Source organism: Panthera tigris, chromosome C1 (assembly GCF_018350195.1).
Source record: "Panthera tigris isolate Pti1 chromosome C1, P.tigris_Pti1_mat1.1, whole genome shotgun sequence".
Classification (NCBI taxonomy): domain Eukaryota; kingdom Metazoa; phylum Chordata; class Mammalia; order Carnivora; family Felidae; genus Panthera; species Panthera tigris.
Genome location: NC_056667.1, coordinates 170,871,713 through 170,895,239, shown reverse-complemented (window position 1 = coordinate 170,895,239; position 23,527 = coordinate 170,871,713). Strand labels below are relative to the sequence as shown.

Here is a 23,527-nt window from a genome sequence, read left to right as displayed (position 1 = left end):
TAGATAAGAAGTTTTGCTCTTTTTTTTATACATAACTCTAGTTCTCTAAATGTTTCAGAATTTACATTTGCAAATGCTACTTCTAGGACATTTAATTGCATGGGCCCTATGGTTCTCTATAACATTAACTTGAAGTTCTATAATTTTTCACTTACTGCCACACAGAGCAAAAATATCTGTTGGTATGACTGAATAGCAGTTATATTGGTCTTTGACAGTTCCCTAGAGGATTAAAAATACATTAAATTTTGAGTTTTTCAAATTTGACATTCCAAAGAATGTTATGATATACCAATATATTCCCCAACACTATATTCAGCATAAAATAGATTTGCTATGAAATCGTTTTGTTTTAAACAAAAAAAGAGGGGCCTATTTGTTTTGGGGTGGAGGGAGAGATCACTCTAAAAAGTTGTCTTCTTTTTATGACAGTTCCCTGTCCTGTATTGTAAATTCTGAATTATAACATTATAACTACACACTGGAGAAGCAGGTCAAAGTGTAAGAGCTTTGAACTTCTAACAGTTATTACTGTTTATTCACAATGAAACTAATTTTGACCTGCCTCTGCAGTTCACAGGGCCTTCATGATCTTTATTTTTTTTAAATAAAAGATACTTTCAAATAAAATCCTCCAAATTTTCAATTATAAATAATTTTCTCTTAAAACTCCTTTTATAATAAAGGTCATGAGATGGTGCTTTGTTCTCTTCTTCAGTCAAATATTTTGAATTTCCACCAAGAAACAGAAGAGGTTTCAACTAAGTGTAAATAGCAGAGCAATGTGAAATTAATTTTCTTGAAAACTCAAGTTATAGGAATGTTGCCTTTTTATTGAAATGTATATTAAACAGGTGTTTGCATAAAATTCAAATTCAAGTTACTGTTTACAGCCCACAGAAAGCCATGAAAATGTGAGTGCCTTATTCTGGGTACAGAAATAAATAGATTTGCGCCCTTTATTTCTATGTCTTTTTTTTTCCTTTGGTCATCATGTTTTAAGAAAAGTTAAGCTTTTATTGCACACTCACCACACAGTTTCCTTTCTTAGCTCGGCCAGCTTGTGCAGGCGTTGGAGTGCCTTTTCCTGTTTTCTTTCATCTTTCCTGGATTTAGATGCTACATTTCGAGCAAATTCCCTTTGTTTCAGTTCTTTGAGCCTCTATTAAGAAATATGGAAATGATTAATAGTATTTGGCTCTATGGCAATGTTAAAGTTACTATTGTTACTGTTGGAATTTTCCAGTACATTATCTTTTACCTCATCTAAGGAAAAGACATTTGTGACAACTCATTTCTAGCAAAAATATTTTTTGTATCTTTGGCTTGTGAAAATACCAACGCATATTACATTATATCAAAGATATACCTAAGCCTTATATAAATTGGAATTGAAAATTTTCATTTTTGCTTACTATTTTCTGCTAAAGTGCCTAATTCTGTGCCTAATTCACATCAAGTACTAGAGTCTTGTAAACTCCTAATTTTCAAACAAATTTAACTAGATTGTATATTTCAGTTATATATAATAAGTATCATCATTTTGATGTGCTATATATTAGAAAAGTATGTGGTCCTTTCCATATTTTCTAAGAATAAATGTTTTATGTTAATCCATAAGGCAAATAATCTCTACTAACATGCTTTAAAACAATCCCTCCCCTCAAATATCAGGCCTATTTCCCAAATAATTCAAGATTTGGGAAGAAAATAAATAGTGCTCTTTTCGAAATTCTTTTTACATCGGGCATATTTTCATCTGTATTAAAGGGGGTCAGTTTTTGGATTGAAAAGTTTTGGCCAGGAAAAGCATGTCAACTTGAATAGAATCAATAAATAGCCATGTATGTGGCATGATTTAAGAGACACCAAAGTGGTCCTTTGCCCCAAATATTTTCACTATAGTCTTCCACAGAGACAGTGTATGGTTATTAAAAATAATTAAAGTACTGGGGCGCCTGGGTGGCTCAATTGGGTAAGCATCCAGCTCTTGATTTCAGCTCAGGTTATGACCTCATGGTTTGTGAGTTAGAGCTCCATGTCAGGCACTGCGCTGACAGCACAGAACCTGACTGGGATTCTCTATCTCCCTCTCTCTGCCCCTCCCCTGCTCTCTCTCTCTCAAAAATAAATAAATAAACATTTTTAAAAAATAATTAAATTACTATTTTTTCTGGGGCACCTGGGTGGCTCAGTTGGTTAAGTGTCTGACTTCGGCTCAGGTCATGATCTCATGGTTCCTGCATTCAAGTCCTGCATCGGGCTCCATGCTGTGGGGAGGCTGCTTGGGATTCTCTCTCTCTCTCTCTCTCTCTCTCAATAAATACACTTAAATTTTTATAAAGTACTATTTTTTCTTATGAATGCTCATGGTGCTATGCATTGTGATATGTCAGAGTCTTGCAGCAGGACACTAAGGGAATAAAATATACACGAATCACATTTTTATTAAGTGATTGAATAAAATCTTAATAAATGCCTTATACATGTACATTGACATATTCCAGGGGCTTGGAACAATGCTTGGTATATACAATACCTGCTCAATAAATATTTGTTAATTTATATGTGAATCAGATTCTCCAAAGTAAGAATTTTTCCACCTCAAAAAAAGTTAGTCATACTGATGAAATAATGTTGGATCCCAAATGATCTTGCATTATGCCTACTTAATTTCACCTACATGGTATGATAGCTTAAGCTTCAGATAGTCTCTACTATTTTAACTGATGAGATTTATATGAGGTATGTATATATACATATATATAAGATTATTCCAGAATAATTCTTTTGAAATAATGTAGATGATATTTTTGAGAATGCTTCTTTGACTGACATATCTGTGAAGAAAACTATTTAGAGTTAAATTTAGATAAATGGTAGATCATGTCATAAACATCTAAATTATACAAGTGTTTTAAAGAAAATAAAACTTAGATATCATTGTTTAGGTGTGACTATTAAAAGTAGCTACATTTTTATAATATGCATTACATTATTATTGATCATAAAAAAAGATCTAGAATTAGAGTATACTAGGCCAAGGAAGTTTTAGCTCTAAGTTTTAGGTATTTATATTCTTGGACATCTCTATTTCCTAAAACTTTGAAGTCATATCAAGACTTAATCAATAGACAATTATTGAGCAGTAAAAACAGCCATTCTGTTTAAAGGCTGGGATTTTTTAAAAAGATTAAAGAAAATGTTTTTACCTTTCTCTGGTTTATGTCTGTATGTCTGTAACTGTGTGGGTAAGTGTATTTGAGTGTATGTGTATTTGGATTTTGCAGAAAAAAGAACACAGATAGGAAACGATAACAGCCGTTATTGGTTGAGTTATTTTATTGTGCAATATAAAGACAGAACAGGGGTGCCCAAAAAATCCCAAGAAGGTTACCTGAGAAAAGTGACATCTGATTTGGGTCTTCAAGGATATAAAAAAGCATGAAAAAGAAGGGATAGATGTTGGAGGTAAGAGAATATTTCAGGAAAGTTTTGTGTAAATGTAGAAATAGGAGCATGCATATTCTAAAAATGAAATGCAGGTAGAGACAAGTATGGTTAGAGCAGATTGTATGTGTGGAAATGATGAAAATTGATGAATTACAAGGTCTAACCAAACCAAACCTGCCTATCATATTGTGAAATGTGATTGGAGGAAACACTGAAGGATTTTAAACAATGCAGTGTTACAATGGAATTTTCATTTTTTCAAGAATCATTTGGCATCAGTATGCATGAGATTTTGCCATGGAACAAGATTAAAGAGAAAGACATGTGTAAGTAGGATATTACAATGGTCTAGGTAAGAAATAATTAAGAGTCTTTCCTAAGGCAGTTGCAGTAGGGAGGAAAAAGTCGAATTGGTGACTTACTCAATGTGCAGAATTGAGTGGCCTAAAAGGATATGCATTACCTTTACTGAAAATACTACCTGCCATTGTAAGAAAGAGGCATTCAATCAAGAGGGTTTGGGTGCTAGGAGGTGGATGCTAACAGAGAATTTGAAAGAAAATAAAAGTCAAGTTCTCTAAAATAAACATTTAAAAGAATCAAAGTGCCAAAGAAAGCAAAAAAATGTTGAAATACCAATGTAAGAACTAATGTTCAAATAATTTTTTAATTCTTATTTATAAATAATGGTATTTTAACAAATAGAGCTAATTTTATGTCCTACCATATCCCTTGGGAAACTAGAGACAATAAACAAGAAAGTTAGACTTGACCATTTTTAACAAAATCTTTAGGATATAAATTAATTTCTATTATACACATTATATATATGTGTGTATATATATATATAATAGTAAGCTAAAAGTACAGTGCTTCTAACAAAAAACAAAGCTCTTCTAAAGCAAGTATATGAAATGTCAAGAATTTCACTATACTGTTTCAAATTAGCCATTATGATTTGAATTAACTTGTTTCCATTGACATAGTTAAATATCAAGGAGTCCATCAATTATCAAATGCCAGTACTGTTATATTTTCTGTGAATAACTGAGTGATTGACATGGCTGGAATCAGACTTCAGATGTGCATTTAGAGAACTGTGTATATTTACAATGTAAATGTTGCTTTAATCTTGTAGAGGTTGTTAAGAAGCACCACGCTACATTCAAGTGTTCCTACTGATGTCAGTCTCCCTCTATGTACACATAATTCTCGCAGTGACACACTTCCTGATATCAAGGTATCAGGAGCTTGATAAGGTAAACGAGCTTGACTAATATTGGTGGTCTGTTTAGCTGCAGAGCTTATAGGCCTGGCCAAATACTTTGGTTAGTTAAACTGGAATTTATCAGCCGTTATATCCTTTCTTGTATTTTTCTGCAGCAAAAATGAAGTCCTACATCATATTTTATATCTAGTAGAATAATTTTGAAAGGTAAATAATAGAAACCAAGTAAATTCTTTTGAGAATGCCAAATGAAAAGAAAATTTAAGTTCAAGTTCCACACAAAGAAATGTACAAGATAATACCTGGGAGACTTATGGAAATATCAATGCTATTTCAAAAGCTTTCTGAACAATTTATTGGCAGTCATTCAAAACAAATTCTTAGTGTTAAATGTCAAGATAGGGATGACAGTCAGCAAGAATTAGAAAATTAGAAGAATGTTAAAAAGAATTTGTGGGAAGATATGGTCTAGCTACAGTATTACAAAACAAATTACAGTATATAATGGCATATTATTCAATTTATATTTTGGAAATATACAAGTAGACAATGGAAAAACAAAAAGAATCAACATCATTTGGTTATACTGTCTCAGAGGGTCTACTCTACCTTTCACTGTTTTACTTCTATTAGTCTATTAAGAACCAAAATGTCACAATGACATAGGTCATTGATCCTCAGATATGGTCACAGGAAACTCATGTAGTTGGATGGTTGGGAAAGTTATGATGATCCTGGTCTCAACTTAGTGATGATGTTTTCAAAGACTGGCAAAGCCTTAAACAATGTGAGAAAGCTTGATAGAGAAAGAGAGAGGGGGAGAGAGAGAACCATTTAGATAACTCATCAGTTTGTGCTTACCATTTAGGTAAATTAAACTGTTTTATAATTGCAAACCAAACTTTCATGAATATTCTCATATTTTGTACATTTGTCTCATTATATCCAAAAGATACGTTCCCACACAAACAAAACTGCTGGAATAAAAGATATGTATTTGCCCTTTTTGAGGTTTTCCAAACTGCTATTCTTAACTGTAAACCATATTTGTATTCCTCCCAACAGTATATGAGAGTATATATCATATCGAATACTGGGTAGCATCATTCTTAATTTGTTTAATTAATAGGCAATATGTGATATATCATTAATGTTTTGCCTATAATTCTTTTATTAAGAATGCTAGAATATTTTTGTATACATATTAGCCACCTATATTTCATTTAGAATTAATATTGTTCCTTAAAATTTATTAAGCAATACTGTATATGTTACTTTGTTTAGTTCTGAAAATAAACATATATGCAAACAAGGCTACCATTATGATCCATATTTAGAGAAGACAAAACTGAAGCTAAGCAGATTTTAGAAACTGGTCCAGAATCACATGAAAGTGGTAGAACCAGGACTGGAATCAGGATTTCTGTGGGGAATAAGTTCTGTGGGGAAATTCCTTGAGCTTGCACCAATGGGTTAACAAGGTTTAGTACCAAAGCTTCCGAGATTAAGTAAACAGGGCGAAACACCCCCAGCATAGAATAAAAGCACAGGAATAGGAAGCCACAGGATGAAAGCATCTAAGATTATGTAAACAGGGCAATAGCACCCCAGCATATTACAAAAGCATAAAGCTGCTTTCACATGGTGGAAGCTTCCAGAATAGGTTAACAGGCAAACAGGGCAATAAACCTCTGCAGCAGGGTGAAATTGCCCAGAGCTAATCAGCAAAAGAAAGGTGCTGCTTTGTTCACCCTGAGGTAGCATCATGCTCTATCTGTCTTATCCCCTAGGCAAGTTAAGATAAACAGCCTGGTGCCTGCTGTAAACAGCCATCTGTTTTTGGCATCAGGATTTTGTTTTGTATTGACCCAAACCCCTAACACCACATAGCTTCAAAACCCCTTTTTTCTCACATACATGAATTAATAATCACTATTTCATTGTCGCTTTCTGCATTCCATCATGTTTGTAACCCTTCTGATCCTAATAAACATGGAGCAAGGACCCTTACTCAGGGCTCTTGTCTCCTCCCAGATGTTAGCCTCTCTTGTATTCAATTCTGCATCTGCTCTCTTGCTGGACAAGAGAGACCTCCAGACTCAAAGTCTGCGACAGATTTTTTGGAACATTACCTATGATTTATCTCCTATATTTACTTGGCTATATGTTTTTCAAGCTAACTCTTTGGGTTGGGTTGAAGTGCATATATCCATTTATCTCTCAGAAATTATTAATTGAGTGTACATTATGTGTCAGCTGTTATTCTAAGCATGGTCTATACATATGGGACACAGAAGAATGAAATCCTGTTTGTTTCTCGATGTTTTCACAATACTTGAGAAAGAGAGACATTACAACAATCAAATAAGTTCGCCTTATGCTTTAGTAGAGCATGAAGATCATGGTGGAGGAAAGTTCAACCAAGAGTGTATGTGGCGAGGGCGAGGATACCGATATCAAATACAGTGATGAAAGCAGGTTTTCTATTAGGTTAGTTTGCTCTTTCTTTCTTCCTTCCTTTCTTCCTTTCTTTCTTTCTTTTTAAACTTTTAATGTTTTTATTTAATTTTGAGACAGAGACAGAGCATGAGTAGGGGAGGGGCAGAGAGGAAGACACAGAATCTGAAGCAGGCTCCAGGATCTTAGCTGTCAGCACACAGCCCGACACGGGGCTCGAACTCACAGACCATGGGATCATGACCTGAGCTGAAGTCAGATGCCTAACTGACTGAGCCACCAAGGTGCCCCAGTTTGCTATTTCTGTTTAACAATGACCATAAATGTAACAGCTTAAAATGGCACACATTTATCATAGGCCTATGCTTCACTCAACCAGTGTTGGCCAGGCCGTATTCTCAGCTGCAAGCTTGTCTTGGGAAAAATCATCTCCCAAGCTTCCGGAACCTGTTGGTAGAATTCACTTCCTTGTGGAGGTAGGACTACTCGCAGATAGCCAGGGCCACTCTCCGCAACTGGAGCTGCCAGCAGTTTCTTGCCTGTAACACATGCACAAGCCATTGCAACACTGCAGCAATGCAACATTGCAGTTTCTTCACCATCGGCAGTCTCTCCATTCTGCTAAGATTGAATCTTATATCATACAATCTATATAAAGCAGCTTAATTAATGGAGTGACATCACATCACTTTTTTTTCACATTTTATCAGTTAGAAACAAATCACAGTTTTCATCCATATGCAAGGGAAGACTCACTGGGGTCAACTCAGGGTGTGTTCTCCCCTAGAAGATGCGTCTCCTCATTGAGAAGGTGATATTTGAGTAAAGATTTTTGTTCTTTTCACATAGACAGAATAGTCAGAGTAAAAGTACCAGTGAATTGCAGATTATTTTGTTTCAATTACTGCTCTTAGCTGCATGTTAGTGCTGACATTCCTTAGCTGCAAGTTTATAAAGGGCGGGATAAAGAATAATCGGATCCACAACACTAGGCAAGTGACAGATGATAGAGGAGGAGAAAACTCAGACCCAGTTTCCAGACAGTTCCGCACTGTATGCAGGCACCATCCAAAAGTGGACAGAGCAACACTACAGCTTTCCTCTGGGACATCTCTGAAGTGCAGTGATGAAATCCTCCCAAAAGAGAGAGTTTTGAGCAGTGAATCTGGTTATTCATTTTGGTTGGGAGGAGAAATGGCCAGAAGAGATATACTGATTCATGTGTTGTGGCCCATGGGTTAGCTGGATGGTTAGAAACTTGGAAAGCACATAATTAGAAAATTAGTGACAAGGAGGTCTGGGGAAGAGATATGTGGCTAAATTCCTCTGAATGGACTAAAAAAGATGTTTGTGTCCCACAAGAATGTTCTACAAAGGGTCATCTCAACAGAAGAGGATTTTTATAATTATTTAGATAGGATAACCTGTTCTGTGGATACAAGATAGTCTCTTTCCTCAGCCACCCCTGTCACTGTCCCATGAGCTCAGGAACAGAATGGCCATGGTGGCAGGGATGGTTGTTATGCATGGGCTCAGCAACATGGAACCTTTTCCTCAAGGATGACTCTCTGTAGCTATTGCTGAGTGCCCAATCTGCCAGCAACAAATCAGTACTGAGCCAAAACAAATGGACAAAGAAAACAAAACAGAAACACACTCATTAATACAGAGTACAGACTGGTTGTTACCAGAGGGGAGGTGGATGAGATAATGGGAAAAAATAGATAAAGGAGATTAAGAGGTACAAACTTTCAGTTGTAAAATAAATAAGTCATGAGGATATAAAGTACTACATAGGGAATATTATCAATAATATTGTAATAACTTTGTGGTGACAGATGGTAACTAGACTTATGATGATCATTTTATAATGTCAAATCATTGTTTTCATACCTGAAACTAATATAATATTGTATGTCAACTTTATTTCCATTAAAAAATTTTTAAATACATAAAAAGTTGAAACAAAACAAATAAACAAAAAACACAGAGCCCCCAATATGGCACCATTCCCAGGAGTGATCAGCCAGTTCAATTTAATCAATTTAAGCCAATTGATCAAATTGGGACAGCTTCCTTCATGAAAATGGCAGTATTTTATTCTCCCTGGAATACATGCTTACTCTGGATATGGACCTCTCATTCTTCCATGCGATGCTTCTGCCAAGACTATAGGCCATAGACTTATAAGATGCCTTATTCACTATCATGGTATTCCACCCAGCATTGTTTTTGATCAAGGAACTCACCTCACAGCAAATAAAGTGTGACAATGGGCCTATGTTCATGTAATTCTGATTTTATTGTGTTCCCCATCATCCTGAAGTAGCTGGTTTGATAGAGTGGCAGAACGGCCTATTGAATACTCAGTCACAGCTCTAGCTGGATGGCAATACCTTGTGGCACTGGGGCAATATTATCTAGGTGGCTATATATGCTGTGAATCAAGTTCCTGTATATGGTGCTGTTCCCCGCATAACCATATTAAAAGGTTAAAAATGAAGTGGTAGAAATAGGGATGGCACCACTCAATATTACCTCTAGTGACCCACTAGCAAATATATCCTTATGATCCAGGGGAAAACAGACTGCCACCCCACAAAGAGGGTAAGGAAAATTATGTCTGGAATATAGGAGATCCCTTTTGATGTCACTTAAAATTGCCATGTCCTGTGATTAGAGTCAGTGGAAATCTACAACAGCCCCATTCACGCAGGATTACTAATAGCCCTCACCCTTCAGGAATGAAAGTTTGGGTCACTTCACTAGAGAAAGAACCACAACCAGCAGAAGCGATTGCTGAGGGAAAAGGGAATAGGTAGTGGAAGAAGGCAGTTATAAGTACTAACAATATCCATGTGCCTAGTCACAGAAATGAAGGCTATAATTGTGATGGATAGTTCTTCTACACATTATTAGGAATACGAATATGTTATGAGTATGAATATTTATGAATACATATAACCCTTCTTTGCTCCTTTATTCATTTTATTATATAACATAAGATATATCAAATTTACACCATACATCATAGTATTAAAATCAAGGAGAAGAGTGAACATCAACCAGCATTCTGCATCCTCTTCTGGGGAGTTAGTGTGTTTTTGGTTGCATGCAGGATAATTGTATCATGTTAGGCATCATATGACCCGTTATTATCTTTATTTGAAGATTAACTATAGTTTAAGGTGATGTCTATGAGTGACAAGTCAACTAGGAGTGGACTTGTGATGGTTAACTCTATGTGTCAACCTGGCTAAACCATAATATTTGGTCAAATATTTGGTTAATATTTAGTCAAAGTGAAGTACTTGGTCAAATATCTCTGAAATCACCAGGAAAGAACTTTTTGGGTAAGATTAATGTTTCAGATGAGTAATCAGATTTACTCATTAAATCATAGTAAAGCAGATTGCCCTCCATAACCCATTGAATCAGTTGAAGGCCTTAAGGGCTAAGACTGAAGTCTCTCTAGATGAAAGAATTATACCTCCAGACAGACTGTAACATGAACTCTTTCCTGGTTTTCCAGGCCAGTAGTTTGCCCTGTCAATTTTGGACTTGTCAGCTCCCATAATTGTGTGAGCAAATTCTTAATATCTCTCTTTGTCTATCTGTCAACCTATCATCTATCTATCTATCTATCTATCATCTTTTTCTTCTATATATCTCTCCCTCTACATATATAAATGCATACATGGTTCTGTTTCTCTGATTAATACAGTTTTTCACCAGAGTATGGGTAGTCTAGCTGTGATGTCTGTGGTAAACCTTGCAAATTGCCTTCACTTTATCTATTATATATCTTTCTACTTCATTAACAAAATTCCAGTTTGAAGGCTAAGAAAGGTACTCATTAAAATAGTAAAATCCCAGCCTCCCTTGTAAATAAGAATGGTGATGTGACACAGTCTTCACTAACTGAATTGTCAGCAAATTTATCTGAGGAGGATATCCCTGAAAAAACTTTTTTTTTTTTTTAAAGGAAAGTCTTGGGGCACTTAGGTGCCTCTGTCTGTTAAGCATCCAACTTCAGCTCAGGTCATGATCTTGGAGTTCATGAGCTTGGATCCTGCTTCGGATTCTGTGTCTCCCTCTCTCTCTGCACCTTCCCTACTCACGCTCTGTCTCTCTCTCCTTCAAAAAATAAATAAACATTAAAAAAATAATTTAAAAAAGGGAAGTCTTATTAAAAGAAAAATCCCCTTTCTGTTTTTTTAACCATGTTGTCTGCTTCCTGCCCCTGTATACTTGTGAGTCTTAGATGGGCAGCGGCCATCTTTCAATTTTGAGGCTATCAGCTTGGCAGAGAAGATCTAGATGCTAAAGACAGCAGAGCAAATAAATAAATATTCCTGTTTCCTAATAGCATCATTGAATTACTGTATCATCCTTGGACAGATTACCTATGTAGTTTTGGAGAACAAAAAAGAAAAAAAAATCCAGCTTATTTGAGTTTTCTGTTACTTGCAGCTGAATATAACCTTAACTTACATACCCACTTAGTAGATGTGTGACTGGATAATTCACTTCATATACTCAGACCTTTGTCTCTACAGATGAAGATGCTGATGATATCTAAAATTCTTTCCAATTTTTACATTCTAAGATCAATGCTTTCAGTGTCATCATTTAAGCTGGATTTAGGTGGTACTAAGTAACATATATTTAGAACAATAAGAAGAATTGCCTTGTTAGGTGGTTTCCCTTCTATAAGTAAATCCATTACTGTTTTGAATTACTCTAATACTTCTTTTTCTAGTTTCATATTTCTTAGTAAGTTAATATATCACCCACTATTACTGTTTCCAGTTTCAAATTTCTTTTGAATTGCCAAGAGTAGTTTCTACCAAGAACTATTTTCAATGGCTTTTGAAAAATCTAAGTATGATTTCTATCTTACAGAGAAGTGATACCCTCAAAGAATTACAACTCAATCACTATCTCTATTTCCTGAATCAATTTGGCTCTCTTGGAAGACACAATGCAGTAGGTACTATTAGAATATTAGCAAATATATTTCTTCAGAGGAAGTTAAGATATTCAAGCGAATGGTATCACACTTCATTGTGTAATTTCCTTCCAGTCATTATTTAATCAATGGCATTATGCTGAGTGAACCTGTGGAAGACTCTTTTTAAAATTTCTTTTCCCATTACTATCATGAATGTGTATCATTTGGACATTTCTCATGGAAGCTTTAAAAGCATCTAATCTTTTAATGGCATATCAGATCTGAACAATATCTTTCCCCAAGGCCTCTCCTTCTTCAGATTCCATTAACTCAAGTTTCTCTTTGTGGACAAAAAAGTCATTCTAGTTCTAATATAAAAGTCTTTGCAATCTGTATGTGTTATGTCTACAACTGATTTTCCAACTATTCAGTTCATTTTCTTAAGTGCTGAATCAGAAGTGTCTCGTGCATTGTAAGTACTCATGAATGCTTGTCAAATTGAATTGGCCCAGGATGGCAATGATTAATTTCCTCATACAATAGGAGGCTTTGGAAATTTACTAACAAAAATCTCAATCAGATCTTTGGTAGTGCAAGGAAAGCCATGTAAACTCGTATAAGAAATATTGACACTTATATTTAAAACTACGCAAACAACTTGAGGGACCCGAAGTTGAAGAATAGTTAAAAATTATGGTTTGATTTTAAAAGGAAATATCATGCAGCTATCACCAATAAGAACTGCAAAATAGTAGGAATATTGATGTATTTTGCTATTTTTAAAAATAACATGCTAATCACTTACAATATAATCAACTATATCTGCATCTAGAGTAAAAATGCCAGAAAATAGGCAACATGTTAATGATGTTTCACTTTGTAACATAAAATCAAAAGAATTGTACTTTTATTTTCCACTATATGGTGTTTTCCCATTTTTTTCTTATTAGTACACTTTACTTTTATTTTGAGGAGAGATTTTTAAAATTATATTTGAAATATTAAAATTATATATATTTCAAAACTGAAACAAAAATTACCATTATGTGGATCCTTTCATCATATGCTCATATTTATGGTCCGATAAATAACTACATTGGTCTAAATATTTCTAAGTTCTCTCAACATGCACAAGTAAATCAATATAACCCAATAAAAATAATAACATCAAACTGGTGATTTTTTACATATGTGATTTTTAACAACATGAAATATTTGTGGATTAATATTTTTATCATCTCTTTGGTATAAATATAGTGGAAAATAATATATAGGTCAATAGTCAAAACTGTGGAAAATACAATATTATTATTATATTATATTATATAATATTATATTATATATATATGTATCCTTTTACTTTTTATTTTTCTTGCACTCAAAAATATTTATATATGTAATTACAAGTGACTGATTACTTAGCATATAATGAAGAAATTATATATGAAGTATTAGCAAACATTTTCTATCCTATAGAGGAATTTACTTTGATGTAACTTTATAGCTGTGTTTTTAGACATGTAATAAAGGTAGATATCATTGTGTTCTTAGGCAATTTCCTCTGATTGAAAATAATTTCTGTTTGGCAAATTGTGTTTGGGCTGAGAAGAATGTGAAGGAGTTATTAACACTTGGTAAGAAGCCATCAACTGGTGACCTCCCAGACAAAACTAGGTTTGTCTCTTGCCAGAACCATGGTAGTTATACCCATGGAAACTTTTGCAAGACAGAATAATTCCTAATTTGTGAGATGCACATATCTACCCATTTGATCCTCTCTCTCACCAACTAAATTGTAACTTGGAATGCCAAAGGACAGAGCTACAGAACTGCTGTGGGAATATAAAGATCCCAGCTGGGGAGAAAAAACCTGGTGTGAGATGATGGCCTGTATTTTTAAAGTGAATATGTGGTATAACTCCAGGAGGATGGACTTTTAGTATTTAGTTGAGCACATTAATATCCCAAATAAAGTGGAGTTGTAGATTTATCAAGAAATTGCCCAAACTCTACATTTAATTTCTGTGGTGACATCTTGTTAATATTATTCCCCCCCCAAACCTATGTTACTAATATCAAGTATCTAGGAAGGCAGTATTTATCATGGAAAAATTATGAGTTTGGGAATATTGCAAGAGATTGAATTAGACCTCACCATTTGTTGTCTGTGTGATCTTTAGTGATTTTGTCTCCATTTGTAAAAAGGAAACAAAAACACCTAGGTAAAGCACATTTACTTCCCACCACTCAATAAATATAAGTTTCTTTCTCTTCCTTGTTCTAACTGTGAAATTAAAAGTAGAATTCTACCTATTGTGTGTAGATCTCATTTGAGACTGAGTTCATTGGACCAAAGCCTACTTTATCTTATAAACTTGGACAAAAACTCTTTCTCAAAAATAGTAATTAACCAACTGACATAATATTTAAAGAAACAAATATCAGAAATATTTTGAATTAGGTTAGCTTAAATGTAGATTTGTATGTTTTTTTATTAATAAATATGACATTTCATTTGTGTAACACAGAGATGTTAAGTAAATTTGTAGAGATAGACGACATTTTAGAATGAACTTAGATTTGTTTTAAGTTTATTTATTTATGTTAAGAGAAAGAGAGAGAACGAGCAGGGGAAGGGCAGAGAGAGAGAATCCCAAGCACTGACAGTGTGGAGCCCAATGAAGGGATCAAACTGACAAATCACAAGATCATGACCTGAGACAAAACCAAGAGTTGGATGCTTAACCGACTGAGCCACCCAAGCACCTCTAGATGAACTTAGATCTTTTTTTTTATTTTTTTAAAAATCTTTATTTTTGAGAGAGAGACAGAGTGTGAACAGGGGAGGAGCTGAGGGGAGGGAGACACAGAATCAGAAGCAGGCTCCAGGCCCTGAGCTGTCAGCACAGAGCCTGATGCGGGACCTGAAATCATGAGCCATGAGATCATGACCTGAGCTGAAGTCAGATGCTTAACCGACTGAGTCACCCAGGCACCCCTAGATCTTATATTTTAGAAAATCAATATAATATTTCATTTGTCTGAATTTTTCAATTTGATTCATATGTTTGTTTTGCAGCAATGGTTCCCATATGTATGTTTTAAGAAATTAAAAAATAAATTTATAAAGAATGCATGTAATATTTTATTTTGCTCATTGTTGTATAAATTATTATACTCTCAGTATTAATACTCTCAGTAGATAATTATAAAAGAACTGATTTGTTTTAACATGTCAGGTAGTTTTGCTGCATTTTCTTAATGAAACTAATGGGATTAAGTTAATACTACTTCACTATTGCTTTCAGTTGACAATATACTTGTTCCTGATACAACAGTACAACTGTCCTCACAAGGGTTCTAAAAAAGCATAATAAAAAAATAGGCTTGTAACTTAATCACTTTAAAGTTTGAGCAGCTTCTGAAGGAACTATTGTATTAAAGTCTCAAGTTACAGTTATAAGTATGAAGAAGAGTGTTGGTGGTATTTTATCTCCAACACTGAAATTAGTTGTAAACTTGGTCAAAGTAACAGAACAAAAGCAAGTTATATTTTTTGCTTTTATTTTTATTTATCCAGTGCTATTCTGACCTCTTTTACTGGATATCTATTTAAAAATAATTCACTGAACTGATTTCTGGAGAAGATGGTGGTGTAGGAGGACTGGGCTCACCTCGTCCTGCTGATCACTTAGATTCCATCCACATCTGCCTAAATAATCCAGAAAACCACCAGAAGACTAGCAGAACAGACTCTCTGGAGCCAAGCGTAGACAAGAGGACCACAGAAGAGGGTGGGAAGGGCAGAGAGGAGGTGCTCGCTATATGGACTGGCGGGAGGGAGATGGGGCAGTGGAGGGGCAGCCTGCCCGGCAAGGCAGAGCTCCCGAGTCTGACTTGCAAAGGTGAAGGGGCCAGACTGCGTGAGTTCTGACAGCCAGCAGGACTGAACATCTGGAATGTTAAAAGTGAACAGATCTGCTCTTGGAGAGCGGAGAATGGGGAGAGCGAGAGGACACTGGCAGGGAGAGTTGTTGAGTCAGAAGACAGAACTCAGCTCGGTGGGGAACAAAGGCGCTGGCCAGCGCCATCTCCCTCTCCCATCCCTCAGCCGAAATCCCAAAGAGAACCAGTTCCCATCACCGAACTTGCTTGCACCACACAAACATGCAACACTGTACTTCTGTGGATCTATCCCTCCGACGGGTCTGCCTGCCTCCCTCCCAGTGGTGGAGGGCCCCTCCTGCAGGGGACCACCAACTGCAAAGCAAGCTAAGCCTGCCCCTCCCACCCCTGCACACCTTGCGGATCCATCCCAGCTAATATGCCAGATACCATCAAAGCAGCACCACAAGCCTGGCAGTGTGCAAGTATCCCAGACAGGGGACACACCACTTCACATTGAGTCCTGCCCCTGGGAGAGGGGAAGATAAGGTACACACCAGTCTGACTGTGGCCCCAGCAGTGGGCTGGGGACAGACATCAGGGCTGACTGCAGCCCAGCCCACCAACAAAAGTTTCTCTGGACAGTACAGGGGAAGTGTCCTGCAGTTTGGAGCCTCCCAGGAACTACTGAAAATGATGAAACGGAAGAATTCTCCTCAAAAGAAACTCCAGGAAGTAAGGACAGCTAACGAATCGATCAAAAACGATATAAGCAATATAACAGAATAAGCATTTAGAATAATAGTCATAAAATTAATCACTAGGCTTGAGAAAAGTATAGAGGACAGCAGAGAATCTATTGCTACGGAGATCAAGATATTAAGAAATAGTCATGAGGAGCTAAAAAATGCTATAAACAATGTGCAAAAATAAAATGAAGGTGACCACAGCTTGGATTGAAGAGGCAGAGGAGAGAATAGGTGAATTAGAAGATAAAATTATGGAAAAAGAGGAAGCTGAGAAAAAGAGATATAAAAAAAAAATCCAGGAGTATGAGGGGAGAATTAGAGAACTAAGTGATGCAATCAAATGGAACAATATCTGTATCATAGGAATTCCAGAAGAGGAAGACAGAGAGAAAGGGGCTGGCTGAAGGTGTACTTGAACAAATCATAGCTGAGAACTTCCCTGAATCTGGGGACGGAAAAAGGCATGAAATCAAAGAGGCACAGAGAACCCCCTTCAGATGTAACTTGAATCGATCTTCTGCATGACATATCATAGTGAAACTGGCAAAATACAAGGATAAAGAGAAAATTCTGAAAGCAGCTAGGGATAAACAGGCTCTGACCTACAAAGGGAGACTCATAAGACTAGGGGCAGACCTATCTACTGAAACTTGGCAGGCCAGAAAGGAATGGCAGGAAATCTTCAATGCGATGAACAGAAAAAATATACAGCCGAGAATCCTTTATCCAGCAAGTCTGTCATTCAGAATAGAAGGAGAGATAAAGGTCTTCCCAAACAAACAACTGAAGGAATTCATCACCACTAAACCAGCCCTACAAGAGATCCTAAGGGGGATTCTGTGAGTGAAATGTTGTAAGGACCACAAAGTACCAGAGACATCACTACAAGCATGAAACCTACAGATATCACAATGACTCTAAACCCATATCTTTCAATGATAACACTGAATGTAAATGGACTAAATGCTCCAACCAAAAGACATAGGGTATCAAAATGGATAAAAAAAAAAACAAGACACATCTATTTCCTGTCTATAAGAGACTCATTTTAGACCTGAGGACACCTTCAGATTGAAAGTGAGGGGATGGGGAACTATCTATCATGCCACTGGAAGTAAAAAGAAAGCTGGAGTAGCCATACTTATATCAGACAAACTAGACTCTAAATTAAAGGCTGTAACAAGAGATGAAGAAGGGCATTATAAAATAATTACAGGGTCTATCCATCAGCAAGAGCTAACAATTATAAATGTCTATTTGCCAAATACAGGAGCCCCCAAACATATAAAACAATTACTCACAAATGTAAGCAACCTTATTGACAAAAATGTGGTAATTGCAGGGGAATTTAATACTCCACTTACAACAATGGATAGATCATCTAGACACAAGATCAATAAAGAAACAAAGGCCCTGAATGATACATTGGATCAGATGGACTTGACAGATATATTTAGAACTCTGCATCCCAAAGCAACAGAATATACTTTCTTCTCGAGTGCACATGGAACATTCTCTAAGATAGATCACATATTGCGTCACAAAACAACCCTTCATAAGTATAAAAGAATTGAGATCATACCATGCACACTTTCAGACCACAATGCTATGAAGCTTGGAAATCAACCACAGGAAAAAGTCTGGAAAACCTCCAAAAGCATGGAGGTTAAAGCACACCCTACTAAAGAATGAATGGGTCAACCAGGCATTTAGAGAAGAAATTAAAAAATATATGGAAACAAATGAAAATGAAAATACAATAATCCAAATGCTTTGGGATGCAGTGAAGGCAGCCCTAGAGGAAAATACATTGCAATCCAGGCCTATCTCAAAAAACAAGAAAAATCCCAAATACAAAATCTAACAGCACACCTAAAGGAAATAGAAGCAGAGTAGCAAAGACACCCAAAACCCAGGGGAAGAAGAGAAATAATAAATATCGGAGCAGAAATAAACAATATAGAATCTAAAAAAAACCGTAGAGCAGATCACTGAAACCAAGAGTTGGTTTTTTTTTAAAAAAATAAACAAAATTGAGAAACCTCTAGCCAGGCTTCTCAAAAAGAAAAGGGAGATGACCCAAATAGATAAAGTCATGAATGAAAATGGAATTATTACAACCAATCCCTCAGAAATACAAGCAATAATCAGGGAATACTATGAAAAATTATATGCCAACAAATTGGACAACCTGGAAGAAATGGACAAATTCCTAAGCACCCACCAACTTCCAAAACCCAAACAGGAAAAAATAGAAAACTTGGACAGACCCATAACCAATGAAGTAATTGAATCCATTATCAAAAATCTTCCAGCAAATAAGAGTCCAGGACCAGATGGCTTCCCAGGGGAATTCTACCAGAAATTTAAAGCAGAGATAATACCTATCCTTCTCAAGCTGTTCCAAAAAATAGAAAGGGAAGGAAAACTTCCAGACTCATTCTATGAAGCCAGCATTACTTTGATTCCTAAACCAGACAGAGACCAAGCAAAAAAAGAGAACTACAGGCCAATATCCCTGATTACTATGGATGCAAAAATTCTCAATAAGATACTAGCAAATCAAATTCAACAGCATATAAAAAGAATTATACACCATGATCAAGTGGGATTCATTCCTGGGCTGCAGGGCTGGTTCAACATTCGCAAATCAATCAATGTGATACATCGCATTAATGTAAGAAAAGATAAGAACCATATGATCCTGTCAATCGATGCAGAAAAAGCATTTGACAAAATTCACCATCCTTTCTTAATAAAAACCTTTGTGAAAATCGGGATAGAAGGAACATACTTAAACATCATAAAAGCCATTTATGAAAAACCCACAGCTAATATCATCCTCAATGGGGAAAACCTGAGAGCTTTCCCCCTGAGATTAGGAACATGACAGGGATGTCCACTCTCATGCTGTTGTTTAACATAGTGTTGAAAGTTCTAGAATCAGCAGTCAGACAACAAAAGCAAATCAAAGGCATCAAAATTGGCAAAGATGAAGTTAAGCTTTCACTTTTTGCAGATGACATATTATACATGGAAAATAGACTCCACCACAAGTCTGCTAGAACTGATACATGAATTTAGCAAAGTTGCAGGATACAAAATCAATGTACAGAAATCAGTTGCATTCTTATACACTAACAATGAAGCAACAGAAAGACAAATAAAGAAACTGATCCCATTCACAATTGCACCAAGAAGCGTAAAATACCTGGGAATAAACCTAACCAAAGATGTAAAAGATCTGTATGCTGAAAACTATAGAAAGCTTATGAAGGAAATTGAAGAAGATATAAAGAAATGGAAAAACATTCCGTGCTCATGGGTTGGAGGAATAACTATTGTCAAAATGTCAATACGCCCCAAAGCTATCTACACATTCAATGCAGTCCCAATCAAAATTGCACCAGCATTCTTCTCGAGGCTAGACAAATAATCCCAAAATTTGTATGGAACCACAAAAGACCCCAAATAGCCAAAGTAATTTTGAAGAAGGAGACCAAAGTGGGAGGCATCACAATCCCAGACTTTAGCCTCTACTATAAAGCTGTAATCATCAAGACAGCATGGTATTGGCACAAAAACAGACACACAGACCAATGGAATAGAATAGAAACCCCAGAACTAGACCCACAAACGTATGGCCAACTAATCTTTGACAAAGCAGGAAAGAATATCCAACGGAAAAAAGACAGTCTCTTTAACAAATGGGGCTGAGAGAACTGGACAGAAACATGCAGAAGATTGAAACTAGACCACTTTCTCACACCATTCACAAAAATAAACTCGAAATGGATAAAGGACTTGAATGTGAGACAGGAAACCATCAAAACCTTAGAGGAGAAAGCAGGAAAAAACCTCTCTGACCTCAGCCATAGCAATTTCTTAGTTGACACATCCCCAAAGGCAAGGGAATTAAAAGCAAAAATCAACTACTGAGACCTCATGAAGATAAAAAGCTTCTGCACTGTAAAGGAAACAATCAACAATACTAAAAGGCGACCAATGGAATGGGAAAAGATACTTGCAAATGACATATTGGACAAAGGGCTAGTACCCAAAATCTATAAAGAACTCACCAAACTCCATACCTGAAAAACAAAGAATCCAGTGAAGAAATGGGCAGAAAACATGAATAGACACTTCTCTAAAGAAGACATCCGGATGGCCAACAGGCACATGAAAAGATGCTCAACATCGCTCCTCATCAGGGAAATACAAATCAAAACCACACTCAGATACCACCTCACGCCAGTCAGAGTGGCAAAAATGAACAAATCAGGAGACTATAGATGCTGGCGAGGATGAGGAGAAACGGGAACCCTCTTGCACTGTTGGTGGGAATGCAAACTTGTGCAGCCACTCTGGAAAACAGTGTGGAGGTTCCTCAAAAAATGAAAAATAGACCTACCCTATGACCCAGCAGTAGCACTGCTAGGAAATTACCCAAGAGATACAGGAGTACTGCTGCATAGGGGCACTTGTACCCCAATGTTTATAGCAGCCCTCTCAACAATAGCCAAATTGTGGAAAGAGCCTAAATGTCCATCAACTGATGAATGGATAAAAAATTGTGGTTTATATACACAATGGAGTACTACGTGGCAATGAGAAAGAATGAAATATGGCCCTTTGTAGCAACATGGATTGAACTGGAGAGTGTTATGCTAAGTGAAATAAGCCATGCAGAGAAAGACAGATACCATATGGTTTCACTCTTATGTGGATCCTGAGAAACTTAACAGAAACCCATGGGGGAGGGGAAGGGAAAAAAAAAAGAGGTTAGAGTGGAAGAAAGCCAAAACATAAGAGACTCTTAAAAACTGAGAACAAACTGAGGGTTGATGGGGGGTGGGATGGAGGGGAGGGTGGGTGATGGGTATTGAGGAGGGCACCTGTTGGGATGAGCACTGAGTGTTGTATGGAAACCAATTTGACAATAAATTTCATATTAAAAACATAAGAATAATTCACTGAACTTAAACAGCAGGTGCAACTTGCATTTTGTGTGAACCCAATTTTGTATCATCATGGAAAAATTATAAATAGCTGTTTACTGAAAATATGTATTATAGTAGGTAAACAAAGTATATTCAATAAAGCAAATCTTCTATACTAATTTTCTACTGAGTTTCACATTTCTTAAGTTTAATATGTGGGGATACCTGAGTGGCTCAGTCACTTAATGTCCAATTCTTGATTTGGGCTCAGGTCATGATCTCATGCTCATGAGATAGAGCTCTGCATTGGACTCTGTGCTGGGATTGGAGCCCACTTAATGATTCTCTTTCTGCGTCTCCTCTGCCCCTCCCCTTCTTAGGCTCTGTCTCTCAAAAAAACAAAAACAAAAATAAAAGTTTAATATATTAATATATGGAACTGTTTAAGTGTAGTGGTTTTAATGAGTTGTCTTTCTAAAGTCAGCTAGTCCTAATACCTATTGATGTAGCTGTCCTAGAGCTCTAATCATGGATATCTGTCTGTGGTAGACATAATAATGGTCCCCCTAAGACTTTACCACAATAACAACCAATACTTGCAAATAGGTTACCTTGAATAGCAAAAAGACTTTTTAGATATGTTTAACGTAAGGACCTTGAAAGAGGGGATATTTTCCTTGATTATCCAGGTGGCCAGATATAATCACAAACATTATTATAAATGAAAGAGGCATAAAAAGAGTCACTCAGAGAAAGTGATGTGATAACAGAAGCACAAGTGAAAGAGAGAGAGATGTGAATATGTTATGCTGCTGCTACTGACTTTGAAAATGGACAAAAGAGGTTACAACCTAAGGAATGAAGGTGGCCTCTTAAGGCTGGAAAGACAAGGAAATGGTTTCTCCTCTAACTCCTCCAGAAGGATCCCAATCCTGCTGACACCTTGCTTTTAGGTCTTCTGACATCCAGAATGTAAGACGAATTTACGTTGTTTTAACCACTACATTTGTAGTAATTTGTTGCAGCAACAATGGGAATCTAATAAAGTACCTGAGATATAGTTATTTTCTAGCACAAACTTACCAAAATATAACACAATAGTATGTTTGGGGGAAAGATTAAATTCAAGCCACAAGATTGATTAACATTTATTTGTATGACTTGATAAATAATATTATAAAGAAATTTTTGCCCTCATATATTAAATGTAAACTTCCTACTTTTTAGAATTTTTTTGGAAAATCAAAATAAAACAATATATATGATAATGCTTCTCAAACTATAAAATGTTGTGTACCTATGACATAACTTCTACCATTTTTATTGTTTACATGATAAAGCCTTTCATAATCTGAATCTTCAAGCCTAAATTTCTGTCAGCATTCCTCTTAGAGTCAGCAATGTGATTATTTTATTTTAGACTCAGTAAAGTCTATCCTCTATGTGTTTAACTTGTTTATCCCTGCAATGTCATGATTTAATTCAACAGTATGATTTATTTCCTAGGTAGAAGACACCACTGAAGGTGCTACAGAAGCAAAGAGGTGGATAAAGGAATGCTTCCTAATTTCAGCAACAAAAAATTTGCCAAAATAAAGTATATTATATGTGGGATACAGAGTCATATTTTTTTCAGAAGAGGGAGGTATCATATTTCTCAGAAAGCATTTTTAAGAAATTGTAAATGAGCTTTGGGTAATTGTCAAAAACAAAACAAAACAACAACAAAAACAGAAAGGAAAGACAGAAAAACAGGCGTCACAGGTAGTTTTAAAGTCAGAAACAATGACGGCAGGATGTACAAAAGAATGTTTAGAGTTTAGCATAACAGATGTAGAATGGTGAGATAATGTATAAGTTT

At 36.0% G+C, this 23,527-nt stretch overlaps 1 protein-coding gene across 1 annotated transcript in view; it reads right to left on the bottom strand.

Moving 5' to 3' along the window:
- Positions 1-23,527, bottom strand: part of ZNF804A (zinc finger protein 804A) — a 285,533-nt gene that overhangs the window by 4,467 nt on the left and 257,539 nt on the right. Inside the window, exon 3 of the mRNA XM_042997382.1 lies at positions 1,032-1,162. Within this exon, the coding sequence (XP_042853316.1) occupies positions 1,032-1,162 (131 nt within the window). The remainder of the gene's footprint in view (positions 1-1,031; positions 1,163-23,527) is intronic.